We start from the raw sequence: 23,560 nt of genomic DNA, 5'->3' as shown, positions 1-23,560 counted from the left end.
GAGCGCACCAAGGATGCTTTGGGTCATGTACATGATAGGTTCCTGATGTTAGAAACATTTTTCTCAACCGTGTGTCTGAAGGAGCGAGTGTGAAGTGTGTTGGGCGGCCAAGGGTGGGAATGCAGGGGACATCTGCCAGTTTGCCTAACAACCCTCCCCTTTATTTTGGTGATGTCACATGACCTCTTTGGGTCACTACCGGTCTTCCCTCCCATGTGGTCTGCAGCAGGTGTCAATCCAGGGGCCCTGCCTTCCGTCTCCACCGAGGAAGAGGCACGTGCCCCAAGCTACGCAAATCAAGCCCTCCTCTGGGATTGGGAACCGTGAGCAGAATGACACAGGGGAGGAAGGTGACGGAAGGCTGAGCATTTAGCTGGCAGTGTCCCCAACAAAGGATTCATGAGCCCTACACAGAGGTCACCAGAACTCCTCTTCTTCCTACATGTCCTGAGGCCGGCTCAATGAACTCCAATGATACCCTTTTGTGGTGGGCTCAATGGTGGTCCCAAAGATATGTCCACACCCTAATCTCTGGAACCTGTAAATGTTACCTTATTTGGAAAAAGGGTCTTTTTTGCAGATGTGATTACTTTAAGGGTCTGGAGATGAGGTCAGCTTGGATCCGCTGGGTGGGCTCCCCATGTCATCACTCGGGTCCTTCTGAGAGAAAAGCCCTGGGAGACTGGTGCACACAGGGGACAAGGGGACATCATGACCGAGGCAGAGAATGGAGAGACATGGCCATAAGCCAAGAACACTGGCAGCCACCGGAAGCTGGAATAGGCAAGATGATTCACCCCTGGAACCTCCGGAGGGAGTGTGGCCCTCCTGACGCTTTGATTTTGGATTTCTGGCCTCCAGAACAGTCAGAGAAGAAATTCCTACTGTTCTAAGCCATCAGGCTTATGGCACTGCCTTATGGCAGCCGCGGGAAACACATACACCTTCCAGGAAATTCTTTCTTTTTCCATAAGACAGTTTCTTTTTTAAAAGAATTTTTTTTTAAGATTTATTTATTCACTTTAGAGAGACAGAGTGAGAGCAAAAGCAGGGGGAGGGGGAGAGGGACAGGGAGACAGAAACCTCAGGAGACTCTTCACTGAGCCCAGAGCCCAACACAGGGCTCCATCTCACGACTCTGACATCATGACCTGAGCTGAAACCAAGAGTAGGACGTCCAAGAGCTGCGCCACCCAGGGGTCCCAGAGTCCCCTTCTCTTGCTTGTAACCAAAGACCTCATGGTAGCAGTTGCTCGTCACTTCAGTCATCTAATGAATTACTCCTTTTGACCCGGTTAGTTCCAGCTGGATTCCTCTCCCTCCCAACCTGTGCCAAACCCACCGCTGGACCAAGAGAATGCGGACTCGGAGTCCCTCTACGTATCCCTCACCCTCCCCGTTCACCGGGAAAGCCCACCCGGCAGCCAGCTCTGGTACAACCAGAAACAGCCTCTTTAGCTGCATAACAGTTTTCTTCCACACCTGGGAGTGGGAGCGAGTGGTGGCTTTGCTGCCAGGACAGCCCATGACCTGGTGAGGGATGCAGACCAGGTGAATCTCACCTGAGCTCGCCCTCCACTAGCTTCAGAGCCTTGTCTGTGGGGTCAGAAAGTCTGGAAGCTATCTGGCTCCTTGGTATGTTGTTCAGCCGTTCGTCAAGGGTGGTATGGGGGGTAGCTATCCCCACTCAGTGCCCCGACCTGGGCGGAGCAGGGCCGGGACGTTACACGGGGAGCGTGCGGGAGGGCCGGTGTGTACACGGGGAGTCCCGAGCGGCCCCTCGGCTCCAGCCTCTGCTCAGTGTGGAGAGACTCAGATTCCTCTGCACACAGGGGCCTGCACATGCCGTGCCCTCTGCCTGAAAATGCTTCCCGGGGCCCCTATTGCGTAATTAACTGTTCACCTGTGTGGTGGCCGCTGAAATTGAGAAAGTCTCCGAGAAAGTCTTCGAGACTTTTGTGCCCTGCCCTCGACAAAGTCTTCTCTGACCCCCGTTCATGGTCCCCGCTACGTGATGTGCTTCTGGCTTCCCTGCACCTAGTACAGCTCACTATTACATATTCATGGGATCACTGGATTTAAATCCACCTCCCTTCCTCGTCTGTAAGCCTCACGGATATAGAGATCTGTATTTTGTTCCCCACTGTAGCTTGTGAACTTAGCGAGCAGTCCGTGAATCAGAGGCAGGTGTGTCAAGACTATCTGAGAAGTGGTGGTGGGGTGTGTGTGTGTGTGTGTGTGTGTGTATCTCGGGGGCACACTATGGGAAATGGAGAGAATGTGCCTCACCGAAAGGCATTTGAATTAAAAAAATATACTAAGGGGCCCCTGCCTGGCTCTGTCAGTAGAACGTGTGACTCTTGATCTCAGGGTTGTGAGTTCAAAGCCCCACGTTGGGTGTAGAGATTATTTTAAAATAAAATCTTAAAACAACAACAACAACAACAACAAAAATATATAGAGAGAGACACTGTTCAGCTAAATAAAACACGTCTGCAGGCCACAGGGGGAAGCCCCAGCTTGTGAATCTTCCAAAAGATATTTGCTGAATGAATAAAATAAGGAGGGAAGGGTCGAAAGAACTGGAAGAGTCTTCTGTTCAGTCTTGTCTACACCTCCTCAAGGGCAAGACCTCTGTCTGGTCATTCCCCCTTCCTCACCAGGCCCGGCACACCGTGTGCTATACGAACCAGCTGATCTGTGAGTAGCGTTTCAGGGAATACCTTCCCCTCACGAGCCTGGGTTCAAGCAGATACTGTCTTCCATGTTGAAGCTCTGCACGGCGGCACAGTCGCGCGCGGCCAGGTGACGACGGGACGCAAATGGGTGTTTTAGGAACAGGATGTGAACGGGGCTGGGGAAGCCTTCCCTCCCAAATTTCTCAGCAAGTAGCGAGGATTCAGCAGGTGAGCGTACGATGCCCCCGGCAGGGATGAGGGGGCTGGAGCTGGCTAAAAGGGGAGGAAGTCTCAGGAGTTACCCTGGGTGGTAAGTCAAGGCAGGGCTGGAGCCTGCGCGGTGGGAAGAAGAGAGATGCCAAAGTCAGTCTGGGGGAGCCCGGGGGTCACAGGCGTCCCTGCATAGCAGCCCCTTGCCGCCAACACTTCAGAGCTGAGCTGGCTTTACGCCCGTGACCCCCGCCCACTGCCTTTCACTTTCCTCTGGGGCACGGACTGTGACCACCGGACAGATGGGCCAAGGTCTGAGGGTGGGGCGGGGGGGGTGTCCTCTTCACACATCACGTCCTAGGATGGGACAGGCCAGGACGCCCTCAGAGTCTGCACCTCAAGCCCACCCTGGAGGAAGCTGCAGGACACTGTGGGACAAAGCCTACCCACCGGCTAAGGAGGCCGCTCCTCCCCCTTCCTCCCAGCCCTCATCTTTGAGAGCTGACTCTCCTTGGAAGCTCCTGGAAGAGAACCACAGCTGAGGGGCAGCACTCCTCCATCGGAATCCCCGGTCTGGTCCTTCCCCTAGCCCGGACAGAGGGTTTCAGCCCGACGAATCAACTCTGGAGATCCATGGACCCCGGAGAAGGACATGCAAACTCCATGAGGGCAGAGGAAAGATGGCGTGCGAGGAACATTGGTCTTGGCAGAGCAGTGAGCCTGGAGTCCAAGCTTGGCTCCACCACCACTAGTTCAGGGACACTTGGGTAAGCCCTGACACCTGGCTGGGCGTCAGTGTCGTCATTCTCCGACACGGGGCCAAGTAGGCTAGGGCCGATGGGCGGTAGGTGCTCAGGAACCGCCAGCAGCCTTCCAGCTTTCTCTTTGGCGCATGCCTGCTTCACGGGGAGCTGCGAGGTCCAGGCATGGGGCTCTCTGGGCTGTTCTCCAGGCTCAAGAACCCAGGGCAACACGATCCTGGCCCGGGCCTTTGGGAGGAACGGAGCTGGCTTCTAGGAGTCACTCCTCACGGTGGGTGAGCAGCCCTGAGCCATCAGGCCGCCACGATGCCATAAGCAGGGAGGGATCACTGCTGGTTCAGCTGACTGTAGGGCGTGGGACGGGGGACACTCAGCCTTGGCTCTAGCAAACCTGAGAGTCTGTTGGCCCACGGGGGGCCTGGGCCTCTAGGTCTGTAGACCTTCCCTCCTGGGAGGTCTCACGGGACGTCTCCAGAGACACCTCGGACACCCCGTCGACACTGCTCTGCAAGTCCTCAAACTCCCGGGGGTTGCTGTTGCGCACGGCGGCCTCCAGAGCCTTCTGGCGGTGGTAGAAGTGAGAGAACTTGTTGAAGATGATGGTGATGGGGAGCGCCACCACCAGGATGCCCCCCAGGATGCAGCCTGAGGCTGCCAGCTTGCCAGCCACTGTCACGGGAACCACGTCCCCGTAGCCCACGGTGGTCATGCTCACCGTGCCCCACCACCAGCAGGCGGGGATGGTGTCGAAGCCCACGTCCTCCTCCTTCTCAGCTGTGTAGGCTACACCGGAGAACACGGACACCCCCACGGCCAGATACAGCAGTAAGATGCCCACCTCGCGGTAACTGTGCTGGAAGAGAGTATATAGGAAGCCAAGTCAGAGTTGAGTGGGCCCACAGACCTGCTCTCGAGCATATGGGGGAAACTGAGGCCCAGAGAGGAGAAGGGGCAGGTCCAAAATCAAAGAGCAAGGTAGAGCTGGTGCCAGGACCCAGGTCCCTCGACTCCAAGCTAAGCTCTTTCAACCACAAGAGGCGGCCAGCTCCCTGGGAGTGAGCGCGGAACTAACGTCTATAGTCCAGGATGCTGGCTAAGCCACAGTGGTTTCTTCTCCTGCAGGGGGCACCGGTGGCACCAGCCAGTTAATAACAAGCTTGTGATTTCTACACCATAACAGAACCAACGGAGAACCACAATCTGTATTCCGCAGACGCAAAGGGTTGGTTTCATGCGCTTTTGGCTGGTCTACCTCCTTTCTGACAAGTACAAAAATACACTCTGCCTCTCAAGAAAGCTGACAGGATATATGTTCCCTGGACCACGCACTGCACGCATCTGCCTGTGGGTATATCCACAGACGTGTGTTCTGCCCCTGAGGCCACGCAGTGGTCCTCAAACAGGGCAATCTGCCCTCCAGGGGACATATGGCAATACCTTTTTTTTTTTTAAGATTTTATTTATTTATTTGATGGAAAGAGAGTACAAGTGCAGGGGAGGGGCAGAGGGAGAAAGGAGCCTAACGTGGGACTCGATCCCGGGACCCCAGGATCATGACCTGAGCTGAAGGCTGATGTTCAACCAACTGAGCCACCCAAGTGCCCCAACATATGGCAATGTCACAACTGGGACAGCTGGGCTGCCAGCGTCCACTGGGAGGAGGCCAGCGATGCCTCCAAACATCCTACAATGCACAGGACAGTCTCCCCCACCTCTGGACACACAGCCAAGAAGTCTCTCTCCCCAGATGTCCATTGTGCTGGGGCTGAAACCCCTGGTCTAGAATTGTAGTCTCCTAGTCCCAAACCGTAATGTGAGGAGGAATCATGCTGGGGTCTTGTTTAAAAGGCAGAACTCAGTTGAGTGGGTCGAGGGTAGACCCAGAAATTCTGCACTTCTAGCAGATTCCAGGTACTGAGAAAGTAGCTGCTGGTCAGGGGCCTCATTTTGAGTAGCCAGGAGTTTGACACCTGAGTCTTGGACCCTGGCAGCCTCAATCAATGCTCTTCTCCCTCCTTGCAGAAAAAGCTGGTGGCACCGGGCCCTGGCTCCCTGCATGGCTGCAGGCAAGGCAGAGCTCGGGGGCCAAGGGATCTTCCCTGGAGAGATACTGAGTCCAGGGATGTGGCTAATAGAAGTCCTTGTTCCTGCCCACTGCCCGCCAGATTCTCCTCACATCAGCCTGCCTGTACCAGCATCCTGCCTGCCTTGCCCTGAGGGCATGAAAAAGGACTTACAAAGTTAGGGGGGGAGAGAGGTTTCCTCGAGATCCTTAGAGGGGCTGCCTAGAGTTGTAGGAGAAGGAGTAGGAGGCACTGGAGTCAGGCACAGTTGGATTCTTCTCTGGACTCTGCAACTTACTGAGGGATCTCTGACAAGTCCTGTCACCTCCCAGAGCCTCAGTTTCCACATCTGCTATATGGTGACAATAATCCTGGCCCCAGCTGGAACCCCTCCTATGACCCTGGGACAAAGTTCAAAATCCTGCCCCAAGAGTTCCACGGTCCCTCAGTACCCCGTCCCACGCACCTCTTCAACTTCATCAATGGGCGCCCCTCCTCCGTGTCCCCTCCCGGTGACCATCCTTTCGCTCTCCAGGCTTCTGTCCAAACTGTTCAAATTTCCTCTGTCCCCACACCAGGCTGAGTTCCCCCCTTCAAGGTTAAGCTGGCCAGAGCAGTGACGCACCCCCCAGGGCAGGGCCTGGCACCAGAAGGGTGCTCAGTAAATTGCAACCAGGTTTTAGAAAGCCAACTTTCCCACCTCAGGTTCTTCAGCTCCTGGAAGGAAATAAATAACCACGTCTTCCTGAGGAAGTTGTCCTGAGAACGACACCGACAGTGGATGTAAAACTGGCACGGAATTAGCACTCAGTGTTAGTTCTGGGGCTGCTGCTGGACTTGGCCTGTCAAGGGTGACCTACCATATCTGTGCCCCCAGAAAAGGCCAGAAGAAAGGCTCAGCAGAGAAGCCAGTTAGCATCCTGCTTTGCAAATTTCTGCACTATGTATTATCTGATGTCTGACAGACCAAAAGTGACCTCTGTCTAGTGTTTTGTTTTTTTTTTTTCTTTTTAAAAAAAGAAAAGCAAAGCTCTGCCTTGGCTTTCAGTTTTCACCCCTGGGAAAGAGCTGTTGGGAAGGGCACAGGGTTTGGGAAATGTACACCTGACGTCCAGCTCTGTGCCTGGCACAGAGGGTGTCGCCTGGGTTCACTGTGTGCCTGGACACCGCGCACTTCGAAGTTCACCTGCTAACCTGCCCTTTGGTCACCCTCGGGTCCCCCTGCCCCGCAGCCCCGCCCCGCTCTCCAGCTCCAGGGGCCCTACCTTGAGCGTGGCGCCCAGCGAGCGCAGCCCGGTGGAGTGGCGCGCCAGCTTGAGCACGCGGAAGATGCGCATGAGGCGGAACACCTGCACCACCTTGCCCAGGTCACCGAGGTCCTCGCCGCTCGCGCCGCGCTGGTTGCCGAGTGCCACGCCGGCCAGCAGCGTGAGATAGAAGGGCAGCACCGACACGATGTCAATGAGGTTGAGCGGGTGGCAGAAGAAGTTGCGCGTGCTGGGCGCCAGCAGCAGCCGCGACGACACCTCGAAGCTGAACCAGGCGATGCAGAAGTACTCGAGGTGCCGCAGCACCGGGTCGTCGCGCACCCCGTCCGGGCCCTGACCCGCGGCCACCGCGGCCACGGCGGCCGCCGCCTCGCGGGCCTGGTACTCGGGCAGGCTGTGGATGCACATGGCGGCGATGGAGGCCAGCACCACGCCGATGGAGACGCAGCTGAAGAGCTTGCTGGGCAGGGAGTAGCCGGGGTTCTCCATGGTGAGCCACAGGCGGCGGCGCAGGCGGCCGCAGCGCGCGGCCCCGTAGCGCGCCAGCTCGCGCTGCACGTCGGAGATCTCGTCGGGGCACGGGTCCACGCTGCTCGGCGTGTCGCTGTCCTCGTCCCAGTCGCGCGGCCGCGCCACGCGCCGCTCCAGGTAGCGCGCGCGACAGCAGGCGGCCAGCGCGCTCTCGCCCAGGCCCCAGTAGTCGGCCTCCTGACCGAAGGCGAAGACGCACAGCTCGTCGAGCACGTGCAGGCGGCCGGTGCGGTAGAAGTGCAGCAGGCCCAGGAAGAAGCCCGGGTGCCGGTCGAAGTAGAACTCGCGCGCCGCCGCGTCGTAGTCGTCGCACAGGCGCCGCGCCTGCTCCTCGGACGCCGCCGCCTGCAGGCGGCCCAGCCGCGTGCCCGGGAAGCGCGCCAGTGCCCGTGCGCTCAGCCGCCGCCGCAAGCCGCCCACGTTCACGCGCAGCGCCTCGTCGCTCCGCCGCCAGGGCACGCGGGCGCCGGGCCCCGGGGACTCGCTCACCATGGCCTGCGGACACCGGGACAGGGGTGCTACTGGGCGGGGCCCGGGCCTGCCTTCCCGGAGGCCGGGGCTAAACCCCCTGTCCCCTCCACCGCTCTGGTGTGTGGCAGGCGCACAGGAGGTGTCAAGTACCCTCTGCTCTCAAAATTCAGGCTTGGGTTTGACTGCCCCTTACTGCCCAACCGAGGGTCTTTGGCCAAATCATGGAGTCTTCCCACCCCCATTTCATTTGCACAGAAAAAATGCTGAGATCTATCTTGGGGGAGGGGATTATAAAAATGACTGAATGGTAGGGTATCCTGGCACCCCCCCCCAGGGGACGGTGCTCATATAGGATTCTCTCTCTTTCCCAAACTTGGATTTTCGTGTGCCAGGGGTTTCCTGTGGGCTCTTGGACACACCAGCACTCTGATCCTCAGTTTTCTCCTCTGCAAAATGAGGGTAGTAATGCTGACCACCCAGGGGGTGTTGGGAGCATCAGTAGAGACCCGTTATTCTTAAAGTGTGTCCCCTCCACTGGCAGCATCGCGCCACCTGGGAATTTGTCAAAGATGCAAATTCTCAGCTGGCTCTAGATTTAGTGAATCCGAAACTCAGGATGGAGTTCCGCAGTCTGTGTTTTAACAAGTGTGGAGGGTTGACTCTGATGCATGGTCAAATTTGAGAGCCATGGGCTTAGACCATTTAAGGCATCCTTGGAGTCAATCAGATGGAACACTGACTTTCTTCTGTGACCAAAGGCAAGTCATGTCACCTCCCTGAACTTCTGTCAAGTCGAGATAAATATAGCCACCTTCAAGTGTGGCTAAAAGATTAAACGAACTATTGTGTTTATGGGGCCTGAAGGGGTTCAGTATATTATCCATCTGTTTCACTGTTACCCTGAGTCAGCCAAACCCGGGATTTATCTCCACCCCCTGATGCACCTAAGGCCTCGAGGAAGGTGTTTTTCTCCAGGTCTTGGTTTCCTACAGAATGCACACTGCAGACAAAAGCACCTACCCCCAAGGCAGGCTGGAGGACTAAAGGAGCTTGTGGAAAGTGCTCCGCCTTTCTGATACCAGAAAATGTTAGATCCTTCCACTGCCCACGTCTCCAAGCTCTGGCGGAGCTGAGGGCTAGTGACTCACTTCCTGATCCTGGGTAATCCCATCTGCACCATCCCGTCAGTGATGCCTGCTTCCCAGGGTGGACAGGGGATTGGATGTACATCAAGCGGCTGGCCCTGTGCCTGGCAGCAAGTCAGGTGAGGTGCCCTTCACTTACCCTAGGCTTGGAGTTAAGCTGGTCAGGATAAGTAAGGGTCGTGTCCTCAGCTCTGTCACTTCTGTGTCCTCAGGCCAGACTCCTCCCACTCTGAGTTTTGGATCTTCTATCTATAGAACAGGGAGAACAGCACTTGGGGTGGAAGGTTACTTTGAGTGTGTGTGTGAAGCCCCTAGAACACAGTAGGTGCTCAATAAATGTCAGTCCTTTGCACTTTCTTCTGGTCAGAGCTGGATTCAAATTTTGAGTCTGCCACTTACTGTGGACCCTCGAGGGGACCCATTCTGAGCTTCAGTTTCCCCATCTGTAAACTGGGGGACATCACACTTTCCTTGAGAGGGCATGAGGATTAACTAGGCTGGGATGTTTATGGGCAGGACAGTTGTTCCTGGTACAGAATCCGTGCACAGTGAGTACCTGGGACATGGACGGGGATGCAGCTCCGCCCCCACCTCCTCCACTGCACCTGGCGTCAAAAGATGAAACTTCCGACCCAGTTGCACCACCCATTAGCGGCATGACTGTGGACCCTTTCTCTTTCTGGATCTCACCCTCCTGCTCTATTGGGGTAATTAATTCAACAAACCTTCCCCAACAAGAATCTGAATATCAGTGAGAAAGATTAAATGAGCTGCCCAGCGTCACCCACCTAGTCCAGGGCACAGTTTAGGTTGGAAACTAGGCTTTCCCATTCAAGGCTCTCTCCACACACGTCCTTGGAGCACCTACTATGTGCTGGTCCCCTCGCGGGGCTCCATACACACTTTACTAGGGTTAATGCCTAGACCAACCCTGCCAGGGAGGTTTTCTAATCCCATTTAGCGGATGAACCAACAGGACGGACCCCAGAACTTGGCCGCCCCACAGGGCTCCCGCCTGGGTGTGGGAGGGGTGGTCTCCCCAAGGGGGCGCAGGACCGGAACCCCGGCGGTCCCCTCCGCCCACTCTGCAGCCCCCGCCCCTTCCCGGGCCACGCCCCCTCCCGAGGGAGGTTCCTTACCTGCGAGGCCCCTCGCCGCCGGGCGCGTCTGTTCGGAAAGCGAAGCCGCGGAGGCCGGAGGGTCCACTGGGCGGCCGGGCTCGTCTCTGCTCCTGCTGCCCCGCGGAGCGTCGCTGCTGCCGGAGGCCCCGCCGCCCCGTCCTTCCCTGTCTTCCTCTGTCCCCCGCAGCGGAGGCCACATCGATCGCTGCCGGGGGAGAGAGGGAGGGAGACCGCGGGCTGCCGGAGGCGGTGATTTCTATTCCTGACTCGATTGGGTGGGGGTGGTGTCTGGAGACTGGGCCGAAGAGCCAGGACATCCTCCCCAGTCAGGGACCAGGGGAGGTGGGGTCATTTAGAGGAAAGGGATGCCGCGAGGGAGGGAGTTCAGTCCGGAGAGTCGCGGAGCATCGCTGACAACGGGAAAAAACCAACAACGGCAGTAATAATACCTTCCGTAAAACTGCGTCCTTGCAATGTGCCAGGTACTCTGCTTCAGGTCACTTATCCCTTGACAGGGACAGATGAGGCTCAGTCACCTGTGCAGGTCACTTACTTTGGCTTTGTGGATTTGGGATTGGAACTCGTGTCTCCCAGGACTGCAAGTGGAAATCTGCATCCGTGAGTCGGAGGAGGTGGCCTCATTCCCCCAGAGTCCCCTGGGCTGTGTAGCTTGGAGCAGATATTTTGCTCCCCTCAAAGTTCTGTCTCCCCGCCCGGCCATGGGCCCCCCGATTTCTGCCTTCCAAGTGGGTTGGGATGGTGAGGGAGAACTGTGCCAAAGAGCTTTGACAAGGTTACGTAATCCCTGGAGCCTGGCTGGCTCAGTGGGTGGAGCGTGTAATCTCCGGGTTGTGAGTTCCAGCCCCATGTTGGGTGTAGAGATTACTTAAAAATAAAATTTAAAAAAAAGGTTATATAATCCACAAGCATTTATTGAGTGTCTCCTCTGTGTCAGGCTGGAGAGAGGTGCTGGAGACTAGGACCTGGATACAAGCAAGGATTCCCACTTCACAGATATTGTTATTAATAATAACAATAACCGACATTTATTGAGACCTTGCCTTGGGGCTAGTATCCTACAAGTCTCATCTCACTTATGCTGCCAGTATTCTGTGGATAGGTGCTATTATTCCAATCTCAAAGACAAGAAATGCAAGGCTTCCACCCAAGGTCATACAGCTGACTTTTGAGACCTCTAGAACAGAACTGTCCCCTAGACAGAGTTTGAGCCACATATATGATTTTAAATTTTCGGATAACATTAAACCATAAGATAAAAAGAAACAGATGAAATTCATTTTTTGATAATACATTTTATTTAACCTGGTATATTTAAAATAATACTGTTTCAACATGGGATCAATAAAGACATTACCAAGGAGGTATTTTATATTTTTCATTTTTTACTAAGTCTGGGAAATCCAGGATATTCAAATTACCACAAACATAGCAACTTAAAGCAATACAGATTTATTACCTCACAGTTCCTATACGTCACAAATCTGAGCACACCATGACTGAATTCTTTACCCAGAGTCTCAACACATTAAAGTCAAGGTGTCAGCCAGGGCTGTGGTTCTCATCTGAAGTTTCACTTCTGAGCTCACAGATCGTTGGTGGGATTCATTTCCTTGCTGTTGCAAGACTGAGGTCATCTTTTCCTGCTGGCTTTCTGCTGGGGATCACTCTCAGCTTCTACAGGCTGCCTGCAGTTCCTTGCCACGTGGCCCATGGGCAGTTCACAACATGGATATTTGCTTTCTTTCAGGCAACCTGGAGTGTTGACTTCCTCTTCTGCAACCAGCCAGAGAAAGTGCTCTGCTCTTAAAGGACTCACCTGCTTAGGACAGGCCCACCCAGGACAGTCTCCTTTTCCTCAGAAAACACATTTTACATATTCCACTTACACTCAGAGGAGATGGTATGAGGGGAGAAGGAGAGGATAGGGTCCCTGGGAATCATCTTAGAATTCTGGCTCCTATATCCACGTACAGTGAATCTCATTTGGATTAATCACATCTCACATGTTTAGTGCCCTCATGTGGCTAGTGGCCGCCATATTGGACCACATACCTCTAGGCTCTTCCACTTCAGTCCCTCCCTGAAAGTAAGAAGTTAGAGCAGGATGTTTGCAATCATCTTGCCTAATTACCTCGTGTTTTCAACAAAGAAACTGAAGCAGATCTGCGGAGAAGCAGATCTCCCATTTCCTGGTCCAGTACTCTCTAGTAGCCTTCACTGCCCCCCAAAACTTAGGGCATACCTCTGTCCGGGAGCTGAGCAGTAGCTTCCAAAAAGAGAAAAGACAGACCTCTTTCCCAAGGGCAGAAGACATGGAAATTGGGATCTGGTTTCATCCCTTGATCACAACTAGGATCTGGTTTCCTCCCCAGATCATGTGGGAAGTACATGAAGTGTTAGATTAATTCATGAGTGACAGGAATGGGAAGAGGGACATTATGGACCTCTGAGGCTAAAGGGGGTAGCCATACCCATTATGTGCCATGAATGGGCTATGCCCAAAATTCTCCTTCAGTCCCTGGCCGGAAACGCCCATCTGAATCCATGAGGTTTTACCCTAAACAGTAAGCTTGATGTTGCAAAAAGTACTGAAATTTTTGTAATTAAGTAGACTAGCTATGAGAAGAAGCTTCTAGAATGTGTCCCAGTGATGTCTCCCTCCTGGTATTCATGCCGTTGTGTAATCCCTTCCTCTGGAGCCTGGGCAGGATTTCCTTATTTGCCTCTAATGAGCAGAATATGGCAAAGGTGAGGGAATGTTGCTTCCAGGATTAGGTAACATAAGGTTGACTTCCTGCTGTTTTTGATGGAGCAGGGTGCCATTCTGGCAATGACCAGAGGGCAACTTCTGGCCAACGATGAACTAGAAACTGAGGAAACCAATCCCGTAGCCCTCATGGAACTGGAGGTCTACCAACAACCATGTGAACTTGAAAGTGGATCCTTCTGCAGTCAAGACTCCGTTAAAACTCCAGCCCCTGGCTGCACACCTTTATTTCAGCTTTGTGAGCCCCTGAAGCTGAGGACCCAGCTAAGTGGTGCCAGAATCTACGAAATAACAAATGTGTGCTGTTTTAAGCTGCTGCAGAAGTGGTAATTCGGTACCCGGGAAAAGATGATGAATACACTGGGTCTGCAGCCTGCCTTTACCACTGAATGGCTGTGGGATCACGAGCCAAGTGATGTCTCCGCTTGGATTCTTACCTCCCTCATCTGTAAAATGGGAACAACGCCCACCTTTCAGGAGCATGCTGTCTCCTCTCCAGGAACAAACTCTTCCCCCTTCCTTTATCCAGCATCTCAGTTATGAGTCACTGTAGTTCCAAGAGCGCAAAGTGACCCACGGTGGCCTCTCTGGAGAGGAGGTGATTTTTCCCCCAGTCCAGGTACAGCCGCCCAGGAACGGCTCTGAAGATCCAGGCCCCTTGACTTTTCCTCCCCTGTTCTTCTTGTGTGGCTCTCATCCCTGTAACAGGTGAGGCCCGTGTTTTGGCCATATCCCCTCGGATCCCTTTGCCACCTCTGTGCATACTGGCTCCTGGCACACTTTCCCTCCTGACAGCTGGTATCCGTATTTCTTTGTCAAAGGGTCCTGAAGGCTGCTGCAGCTCGCTCGGCCTGCGCACAGGGAAAGGCTGAAGTGCCTGGGAATCAGTGTCCTCCTGCCCAGAGTTGTTACCTGATGACTGATGGGTACAGAGACATTAATGCTCCAACTCTTGTGCTCCATGGAACAGCTCTAAAGAGTCACCTGCTCTTGTCTCTAGAACCCCCCCTCCCTGTCCTGCTTGTTGTCACACCCCTGCTAGCCTCCGCTCCCCTGACCACCCTCTGGTATACCTCTCTACTCCCAGACCCATTCTTCCTGGAACATTTCCAAACCATCACCATCCTATGAATCTTCATCTACAGATCTGCTTTCATGGACCCCACCTAAGACAATCCTTAAGGTCGCCAGATAGCTGTTCCAGCGGCAGCATCCATGTTCGAGAATTCTGGACAAAGTACAAATGGATGATGGGCAAAAGACAGATCTGTCTCATCTGGTAAGACTACAAGGGCTTCCTAGGAAGCCCCTCCCAGTACTTCCCCAAACTTCTGACTGGCCAGTCCTGGGTCCCATGGTCATCTCTAGCTGCAAGGGAAACACTTATTTTTTTTTTTAACTTAATTTTTCCTTTTTAAAGTTAGAGTATAAAGTTCTTGTAGTACATCTTAAGTTACAAATGAAGTAAGTTTTTACAAATGTGTGCGTCCACGTGAATGCTGCCCAAATCAAAATATAGAATGTCCCCAGCATCCCAGTAGGCTGGGGGAAGGCGGGAGATGGCTGGATGTTTCCAAATGGGGACATTTCTGTGGGTAAGGGAGAAGGGGAGAATGGAGGACTCGCAGTGTCATGCTTGGCTAACTCCTACTTAAATTCAATATCCAATATTCAATATTCAAATATCAGGAATTTCCTTCAGGAAATCTCTGGTTTCCAGGCTGAGCTAGGTTCCCCCAGCATCCCACAGTCTCTCGGGGAGGACCTTGTCTACCTCTGTAGCAGGGGCTTTGTCTTATCCTCTAGGGCATGAGCTCTGTGATGAGACCCTCTAGAGCCCCTCCTAAGTGCTCAGCAAACTTTGAATGAGTGAGGGAGGAAAACAGGATTGGAGGCTGAAGACCCAGCATCCTGGACACAGATGTCCAGCCTCCCAGAACACTTTCCAGAAGGGCAGTGGAGATGGAGCTGGAGGGACTGAACTTCGGTGACTGAGGACAGAGTTGGCACTGCCAAGCCCAATGCCCAGACCTGAGGGAGCAGGTAGCTAGTTGGCAAAGAAGCAGAGCAAGAGACTCTGGAAGAGACTGTGTAGATGCTGCCACCTATAGCCAGAGAAGCCCTGGCCTGTGACTCGTCACCTCCTGCTGCTCCAGGATCCTAGCTCAGGGTTTAGGGCCTCAGTTCAGCCCTGGGCACCTAAGCAGCACCTAACCCGCTGGCCTGGGATCCTTCTCCTGGGCCCCCCTAATTTTCCTCCTGACTCCTTTCAGGAAAGAAACTCAGGGCCGTGCACTGGGTTCCAGCTGCCTGGAACTGAGACTGGTCACTTAACCTTCTTGGCTCTTTGGGATCCCCATGTTTCAGATGTGCAAACTGAGTCTTTAGAACTGGAAGGAATTCTCAAAGATGGGATGTAATTAGTGTCGTCAGTAAGGATGTCAGCTTTGGCATCCCGCTGCTGGGCTTTGAATCCCAGCACCACTACTTACCAGCTGTACAGTCCTGGCCAAATTGACCTCGTTGTGCCTCAGTTTCCTCATATGTGCAATGGGGGAAAATCACGAAGCCTACACAGTGAGGCTATGAGGACTAATGAGATTGTATGTGAAGTAATTAAAGGGACACCCAGCACGGAGTCAGGGCTTTCATTTCAGCTGTTGCTGATTTTATTAGTAGCTGAGGGGGAATACGACATGGCTGAATCCTGGCTACTTCACCTCTTAACTGGGTGTCTTGGGCAAGTCTCTTAACTCAAAAGCTCTTCTTGTCAAATGGCAATAAGCATGCCCACCTCCCTTGGGGTTACGGGATGGAAGAATGAAATGATGTTTTAGAGCGTGAGGCATGGGATGGGCATTCACTCAAGAGTCACAATCATTACCTGAATTCAACAAGCTCTCGCTGTTATAAATCTATAAGAAATGCCTTCCTCCCCAACCCCTCCATCTCACTGGCTTCCTATCACAAACTTTTATTTTGCTCTGGCAGGTGAAGGGATTGGCAGCTCAACTTCAGGCCTGCCTCAGCTTTCCTTCATCCCAAGACCAGCGGCTTCTGGGCAAGCACTTCTCATGGCAGAGGACAGAAGCAGAGCAAGAGACTCTGGAAGAGACTGTGTAGATGCTGCCACCTATAGCCAGAGAAGCCCTGGCCTGTGACTCGTCACCTCCTGCTGCTCCAGGATCCTAGCTCAGGGTTTAGGGCCTCAGTTCAGCCCTGGGCACCTAAGCAGCACCTAACCCGCTGGCCTGGGATCCTTCTCCTGGGCTGGTGAAGGAGAAGGCTGGTGCCTTGCCTTGGGACTGGTGCATGTCACTTGAGCCCACATCCCATCAGTCTCAGGGCGAAGCCCTAAACCCCTGGGCGGGGCATAGGAAGCCATGGTAGCGGTGGGGAGGGAAGAGGCGTCTCTGGGCAAACAGTGCAATGTACCTTATTATCTGTGTCGACTGCTTGAGTTTATAGATGGGGAAACTGAGGCCCAGAAGAAAAGGAAATATCCAAGCTCACAGGGCATCAGTGACCCCCAGATTATTCTTCTCCTTGTCCTCCTCCTCCTCTCTTGGGCCTCAGCATGTATCCCTATAATCAGCATTTGCTGATTTTGAGTTCAGCCACTTGAACCCCATGAGAAGGACTATGGCAGTGAAGAAACAGGATTCTCTCCATCTTCCAACAGGGCAGACAGAATCCTTGAGTGGTGACTCACCTGTGACCACACTACCACGTCAAAGGAACAAGGAAAGAAAACCCAGGATTCCCAACTTGACCTGGGGGTGGACTGGCCAACCCCAGATTCCATCAGGGCACAAGAGGAAACCCAGCAGATAAAGCAGGGAGGAATCTGCCTGGTTCCCGCCACTGCCCAGAGTGAGTCCTGGGTGACTGGGACAGCCAGGAATCCAGTCCTCTGGGTCCAGGAGTGTCCCTTGGGATGGCTGTCATTCTCTCATTGACCCCCTCCCCTGCCCTATTACACCTGGACTACAGACTGACCCTTGAGAAATCCAGGTGAATGAGGTATCGTCCGATGCGAGACAGACTCTCCCAAAAATAATGAGATCCCAGCTGTTCAAGCAACATTTCCCAAATGTGGAGCAATTTGAAATGATCTTAGGGCGGACCTGGATGCGACATTCTACAACACTGGCTCTTGAGAAAGTTGTCTTCTCAGTCCTTCTGATTACCCCACGAAAGAGGTCCCAGTTTTGAGATGTGTGTCTTTAACGTGTCTTTAACCCTTGCTAATCTTCATTGATTACCAGAGCCAGAGAGGAGCCTTTGGGCTTACAGTGTTGGTAGGCGTGTTGGTAGTCGGCAGCATCTAGGTAGAATTTAATACCATTATGTAATATTGTTTCATCTGACAGCTTTTACTTTAGTGGACCTTAGCAATTTTCACTGCATTTGCTTTTACAACTACATTTTATTTGTGGCAAGTGATCCTGCCTATTCCATTTATAGTGATGATGTCAAGGTTTTCTTTTGAAATAAACTTATTTATATACCAAAGTGAGTCCATTCAGAGAGAGACATTAGATAACTAGTAGTGTAGGCAGTACACAAGATATCATGATGCTGTTTTGCAGGTGTGGCAAGAACAGTGGAGAGGGGTATGCAAATAGATAATGTCTGGAAAACTCTGCTAGAACATACGTTCAAAGTGGCTGGGCTGCCTCAGGGAGCGGTTTGGACCCCTCAAAGAGGGCCCTACCTGAGTTGGGCATTTTAGATGGAGAAACACACAAAGAGATGGGGCGGTGGTGCAGCATGACGGGAGTCTATCTGTGCACCTTGACTCCCAGGAGGAGAAACCAGGGGTGGTCAGCAGATCAGTGCTCATCAGAAGGTTAGAACTGCTGCAAACAGAGACAGAGGTATCCAGGTGGCAGGGTCCCAGGCCCCCATCAACATCTCTTCCTGCTAGAGACCCCATCCTGAGGGTCCAAAACCAGAATTAGCCTGGGGAGAGAGAAGGAAAGGGTTATGCCCCCGATTGCAGGACTCTGGGGTCTTTAGAAACTTGGATCCTCTCTCCACCCCATCAGCCCAGCCCTCGGGGTGGGGGGCACTGAGGCAGAGTGGCCCAGCCTCCTTCACAAGGGCCAATGAAGCTCAGAGCCGTTGTGAGATCAGCAAGAGAACGGAGGATTGCCAGTTCCTCCAGGTCCCAAAGGGTCCTAACAGGACCCCTTCCCTCCCCCACATCCACTTCCCAGGTCTGATGTAGGCAGCCCCAGGCTCCTGGGAAGGTAAGTGTCCCATTAGACTTATTGGCCTGGAAGGACCATCTAATGCTGGGGCTAAGAGAGGGAGCGAAACCGGCCTAGGTGCAGAGGAACGTACCTTGGACGGGGTTGCGACAGTCTCGGCCACAGGCCCCGAGGCAGCACCGACTGGAGCCCCTGCAGTCTGAGTCCTTGTTACACAGGTGCTGTATGGGGCTGAGGCAGCGCAGGCGGTCCTCCGGGCAGTTGCCCCGCTTCACTGCAACAAAGAGGTTGGTAAGCCCTGCCCTGTGCCCAGCCCCGGGGCTTGGGCACCGAGCAGGGCGGGGAAGGACACTCACCGGAGACCATGGGGACACACTGGCGGAAGCATGCTTTGTAGCAACACTTCATCCTTGAGGGACACTGGCTATCATCCATGCAGTGGTCAGGCACCGAGAGGGGACAGGGTCCATCGTCCGGTGGGCAGCCCCCAAATTTCTCTGCAAGAGAACCCCCAAGTCTTGTAGCTGGAGGCAGCTCCGAGTCATGTAGTAAGCACCGAGCTGGGAATCACGAGATCCAAATTCTCTATTCCTTATTTCTTGCCTGTCCTTTGGCAAGCTTTTGTGTTGTTTTGTTTTTTGTTTTTGCGGGAGTGAGGGGAGTAGACTTGCTTTTATTTGTATAATAAGTATAATTGTATAATTTTATTGTATAATTTTATTTGTATAATAAGTATAATTGATGTAACTTGTGAGTTTCAGGTGTACAACAAAATGATTTGATATTTGTATATATTATGAAATGATCACTGCAGCAGGTCTAGCTAGCGTCTGTCCCCATGCAGAGTTAGAAACTTTTTCCTATGATGAGAACTTTTAAGATTTTCTCTCTTAGCAACTTTCCGATATGCACTGTAGTAAATTACCTATAGTCACCATGCCGCCCACTACCTCCCCACGACTTGTTTCTCTTATAACTGGAAGTTTGTACCTTTGACTCTCTTCCTCGCCTCCCCTACCTCCTACCCATGCCCTTTTGCAAAGACCAGTCTGTTCTCTAAAAGCTTGGTTTTGTGTGTTTGTTTGTTGGTTTTGATTTCTTGGTTCCAATGTGAGATCATACAGCATTTGTCTTTGTCTGCCTCATCTGTCGCCTCCATCTTCAAGGTCCGTCCACATCATTGCAAATAGTTGGCAAATTTTTCGGTTTTGTTTTTTGGACGGCAAGCCTCAGTTTTCTGTCTGTGGAATGGGAGGCTGGACTCCTTGCTCCCAGGGGCTGCTTTGAGACTCAGATGACATGAGGGATGGCGACAAATGAAGTCCGACACCGGCATCTGGGTCAACAAGGTCATGCCTGGCCCAGGGCTGCCCACCTCCTTGTGTTCGTCCTCAACACCTTTTCCATCCCGGACTCCTGCTCTCCCAGCGGCTTCTCTTGGAGGGGTCTTCTTTGGCGGGTGCTCTGCACGGTCCTCTCTCCTCTAGTGGAAACACGGCATCCTTGGGAGACCCTCTTTCTCTGACCCCCGCCCCCCAGACTAATTAGGTCAGCACGCTGTACTCTTTCTTTCAGAGTCTGTGACTCTGCATCTATCTGTCTGCTTCTGTCCCTTGGCCGGAGGCTACGAGAATAGATCCTGTTCCTGCTTCTCTCACCATCAGACCGAGGTACGGTCTTTGATGCAGACCACCAGCAGCTCAGCAACTGTTAGAAAGGAAGGATTTTCAAGTGTCTCCCAGCATCGTCAGCTGTCATCAGGCTGCCACACTGTCACACGGCCAGCCGTTATTGGGCACACCTTGTACTGTGTGCTTGCCCTGCTGCACGTGGCCTTGTGTCAGGGATCCTTACGAACTTGGTCTTTGAGGCCTTTGAACTTGGTTCTCTGACAGTTCTAGAATGCTCTGTCCCAGAGCTGATCGAGCCATTTTTCTTGTTAGGATGTTGGGCCACTTCATTCAAGCAGAAGGCTTGAATCAGTATCTTCTTCCACTCAGAGGAGAAAGTTGGAAGGGCAGTGATTGTCCAGACCCACAGGGGCCTGAGCTAGGACTTTGAGTCCTCTGGCCTCTTACCCCTCTGCTCCGGCCACCACTGAGTCCTGGGGAGGATGGAGGCCGGTCCCAGGCCTTCACTTTAGCATCTGAGAAAAGGTTCAAAAGCCTCCAACAGCAGCTGCAGCCAGTGCCATGGCTGTACCTTGCATCTCCCTTCCCCTCCCAGCCCTGTCCACGCACACAGGGGACACCTTGCTCACACAGCAAGTGCTCAAAACCCGCTTCACTCATTCCATCGGGTTGTCTTACCCTGAATTGTGCCCCCTGCTGGAGAAAGGGCAGCTAGTCTGTGAGGGCGCCCCCTACTCCGAAAAGCCCCTCCTCCCCAGCTGGGAGTTGGTGAGACCCCAGGAGGCTCTGAGGTCCAGGGGGGTAGCCCTGGCCAGAAGAGCTCAGGCCTCGAGGAGTGAGCCGAGAGGAGTGGCCTGAAGTCTAAGAGGATCTCCCTGTGGGCTGGGGTGGAATGGAGGGGACCTGGTCATGCAGCTGGGACAGCTCCTTGGGAGGAGGGGCCGGGAGCTGAGCCTTGAGGACTAGACAGACAGGAAGAGAGAGTCAGAACTGGCATTTCAAGTAGCTCAGTTTTCTCAGCTGCAAAATGGGGATAAAAATAGTCCCAATCTCTCAGCATCTCAGTGAGGAGCCACATGCATCACAGCCAGCAGGGGTCTGGCCCTGGAACTCACCAGCATCCTTCCCTCCTCACCAGGGCCTGAGCTCTCTGCTCCCCAAACCAGCTGGCGCCCCAGGGAGAGAGGCCAGCCTCGGAGGAAGGCACCAGTTAGGCTAGAGGGAGCAGAGAGGAAGTCAGGAGCTGCTCCCCAGCACAGTGGAGGAGGGAACCTGTCACCATTACTGTCGTCTTCCCCCAAGGGAGGGCCAGGGAGGCACGGGTGTATGTAGGTCATGGCGTTCCAGTCCCAGAAAAGCAGGAAGCGGAGGCCTTCCCCAGGTGGGGAGGCACCTGTCCAGCCTCGCCGGCAGCTCCAACGTTCCCCACCCGTCAACCGGTCAGGCCCAGCCTTCTCGAGGAGGCTTGGGAGAAGAGAGGTAAGGGTAGAGCTTCCTCCCAAAGATCCCAGAAACCACAGCCCTACCTAGTCTGGGAGTCCCTCACGCCACCGATTGGCCTCTGGGGCCCGGGAAGGACCTGAGAAAGTTGGAAACAAGATGGGCAAAGGCCAGGCCAGGCACAGCCTCGGTAGCAACAGAAGATGACAGAGAGGGTCATCGCGCTGCCATGCGGGCCCACGGATCCTAATAATCCACGGAGACAAGGAGGGAAGAACAGGTATGGACAGGTTTGCTCCCAGCTCCCCCAGAGACACAAAGAAACAGGCGTGTGCACAGACACACACAATCCCACACTCAGATATGTAGACGAGACCGTGACCTTGGCAGGAAGACCTTCACAGCTGCAGACGGAGCAGGCCGGCAGCACAGAGATGTACCCACAAACACCAGCTGCTGGGAGCATCCAGAAGCTGGCATCCCCAGCTACACACACAGACGTCACACTGCACTGCCTCCCCCAACCCTCACTCTTCCCAGAGACGTAAGAACTACCCGGTCTCCGGAGCAGAGGAAGCCACCCACACTCACCTCCCTTCTTCCTGGCGGAGGCAGCAGGCAGCTGGCTCCCCAAAGCCAGGAGGCCCACCAGGAGGAGAAGGCTCCAGGCCCTCATGTTTCTGCTGCAGGCACTTAATAAGGCCAGGGGCCCGGGGCGCCCTAAATTGACCCCTGCAGCTCCAGGGAGGCCAGAGCAGCTGAGTCAGGGGAGGAAGGAGAGGAGGTGGATGGTGTGGTTCTCGTTTGCCCCGTCCTGGCCCCGCCCCCTGTCCACGAGCCTCAGGGCAAGGGTGCTTGTGCAAGAGCTGAACATGGGTGGGTGGGAGCAGGGGCTGCGTGTTGGGGTCCAGGATCCAGTCCTGCCTGCTGGACTTGGACTCTGATCTCCAATAAGCCGGCTCCCTCTCCGGGCCTCAGTGTTTCTCATCTGGATAAAGAATGAAGGTTGTTGAGGCAGGAGATCACTGTCCTGGCTCTCTCAGGTCTTGCCGCCCCAGCGGGGTGGCAGTGTTCTGGATGCCAAGGAGGAATTAGGGTTAAGGTCAGAGCTCCCTGCTGGAGAATGTGGGCTGGGGCAGGTGCCGTGAGTGAGGCCAGCTCTGGTCTCTCCTCCTGGGCTTCTGTGGAGAGGAAAGAGACCTTCCTGCCACTGGTGAATCACATCCAGCGGCATCTGGTAGAACCGCCCTCTGCCTGGGACTGGCTCAGGGCTCAGGGTGGTTGTTTGTTTGGCTGAGGTGACTGGTCACAGCAGATGTAGGCGGCTTCTGGGACCCCTTCCCTGGCCCTAGGAGATCCTGAGCAAGAAAGCATCACCACCAAGGACAGCACCTTAGATATCAAATCATTTGGCTTCTGCATTTGGTGGGAGAAGCCCTGCGGCTCAGGGTGTTCTGGGGCCCCAGGCAGAGGACCCCACAGAACCATAGTACCTTCCCATGACTTGGGGAGGTCAAGATCATCCTTGCCACCCTCCCACTTGAAAGATGGGGGAACAGTAGGTCAGAGATGGGAGGGAACTGGTTCACGGACCCACAGTTGATTCCTAGCTTCTGTTAGGTGGGACTTCTGTCATTGCCTGCCCGTGGTCCCCATCAGTTACTGGGCCTTGGAAGCCAGGCCTTACTTCATCTGACCCTAAACAAGGACGAGGTTATTCCATTCCAGGACAACCCTCACAGCCGGGAAATTTGTCACTGGGTTTAACTAGAACCCCTTGTGCTATCTCCAAAGCTCTTATGTTCTATGATCTGATGTTTCTTTTGGAATAAAAGGAGAATTTTTATGAGGCTATCCCCCCCATTACAAACTACACATGTATATTGAATAAATGCTTTTTCAATTAAGACGATTTTGTAGACATTTTCCTGTGTCCTCTAATATCATCATTTTTAATGATTACATGGTATTTTGTAGGACTGATATGCTAACACATAGTTGTCTATGGTGAAACACAGGTTTCCTTTTTTTTTTTTCCTCACTCAAATAAAGCTGTGGCAACAATCTTCGTATGTACATTTTGGGTCATATCTCTATTTTCTTAGGGTAAATTTGTCAAAATAGAAATGCTAGGTCAGTCAAAAGGTACAAGCTTCCAGTCATAAAATAAAGAAGTCCTGGGGTTGTAACAGACAGCATGGTGACTACAGTTATAACACTGTATTGCGTATTTGAAA

The 23,560-nt window shown here is 53.6% G+C and overlaps 2 protein-coding genes across 3 annotated transcripts; both read right to left on the bottom strand.

The window, feature by feature from the left end:
- Positions 1-2,393: 2,393 nt before the first annotated feature.
- KCNS1 (potassium voltage-gated channel modifier subfamily S member 1) lies at positions 2,394-11,025 on the bottom strand. 2 transcript variants are annotated; one of them, XM_004746368.3, is made up of 5 exons: positions 10,802-11,025; positions 10,267-10,453; positions 9,267-9,376; positions 6,978-8,006; positions 2,394-4,502 (listed from the first exon to the last, which is right to left on the bottom strand). In XM_004746368.3, exons 4-5 carry the CDS (start codon positions 8,001-8,003, stop codon positions 4,032-4,034), a joined length of 1,497 nt encoding a protein of 498 aa, XP_004746425.1. In that variant the 5' UTR covers positions 8,004-8,006; positions 9,267-9,376; positions 10,267-10,453; positions 10,802-11,025; the 3' UTR covers positions 2,394-4,031. The 2 variants fall into 2 exon arrangements, with proteins under 2 accessions (XP_004746425.1, XP_012908723.2); XM_013053269.2 differs by lacking the exons at positions 9,267-9,376; positions 10,267-10,453; positions 10,802-11,025 and adding exons at positions 8,155-8,170; positions 8,459-9,067.
- A 6,388-nt stretch (positions 11,026-17,413) lies between these two features.
- On the bottom strand, positions 17,414-22,114 carry WFDC5 (WAP four-disulfide core domain 5). Its single transcript, XM_004746366.3, has 4 exons — positions 21,915-22,114; positions 18,609-18,749; positions 18,386-18,526; positions 17,414-18,001 (listed from the first exon to the last, which is right to left on the bottom strand). The coding sequence occupies exons 1-4, from the start codon at positions 21,997-21,999 to the stop codon at positions 17,997-17,999; spliced, it is 372 nt and encodes a 123-aa protein (XP_004746423.1). The 5' UTR covers positions 22,000-22,114; the 3' UTR covers positions 17,414-17,996.
- Between the last annotated feature and the right edge of the window lie 1,446 nt (positions 22,115-23,560).

Source organism: Mustela putorius, unplaced genomic scaffold (genome assembly GCF_011764305.1).
Source record: "Mustela putorius furo isolate JIRA1106 unplaced genomic scaffold, ASM1176430v1.1 tig00000592_pilon_pilon_pilon, whole genome shotgun sequence".
NCBI lineage: Eukaryota > Metazoa > Chordata > Mammalia > Carnivora > Mustelidae > Mustela > Mustela putorius.
The sequence above is the reverse complement of the archived record's forward strand: the minus strand, read 5'-3'. Positions and strand labels throughout refer to the sequence as shown.

What these genes read in the sequence shown, in the direction of transcription:
- WFDC5 (XM_004746366.3), bottom strand. Translation starts at nt 21,999, where the DNA reads ATGAGGGCCTGGAGCCTTCTCCTCCTGGTGGGCCTCCTGGCTTTGGGG. An exon ending in CTCCGCCAGGAAGAAGGGAG is followed by an intron (nt 18,750 to 21,914) that starts GTGAGTGTGGGT and finishes GTTCTCTTGCAG; the next exon opens with AGAAATTTGGGGGCTGCCCA. An exon ending in GTGTGTCCCCATGGTCTCCG is followed by an intron (nt 18,527 to 18,608) that starts GTGAGTGTCCTT and finishes TCTTTGTTGCAG; the next exon opens with TGAAGCGGGGCAACTGCCCG.
- KCNS1 (XM_013053269.2), bottom strand. Translation starts at nt 8,526, where the DNA reads ATGCTGCCAGTGGAGGGGACACACTTTAAGAATAACGGGTCTCTACTG. An exon ending in CGCTGGGCGCCACGCTCAAG is followed by an intron (nt 4,503 to 6,977) that starts GTAGGGCCCCTG and finishes ACTCTCTTCCAG; the next exon opens with CACAGTTACCGCGAGGTGGG.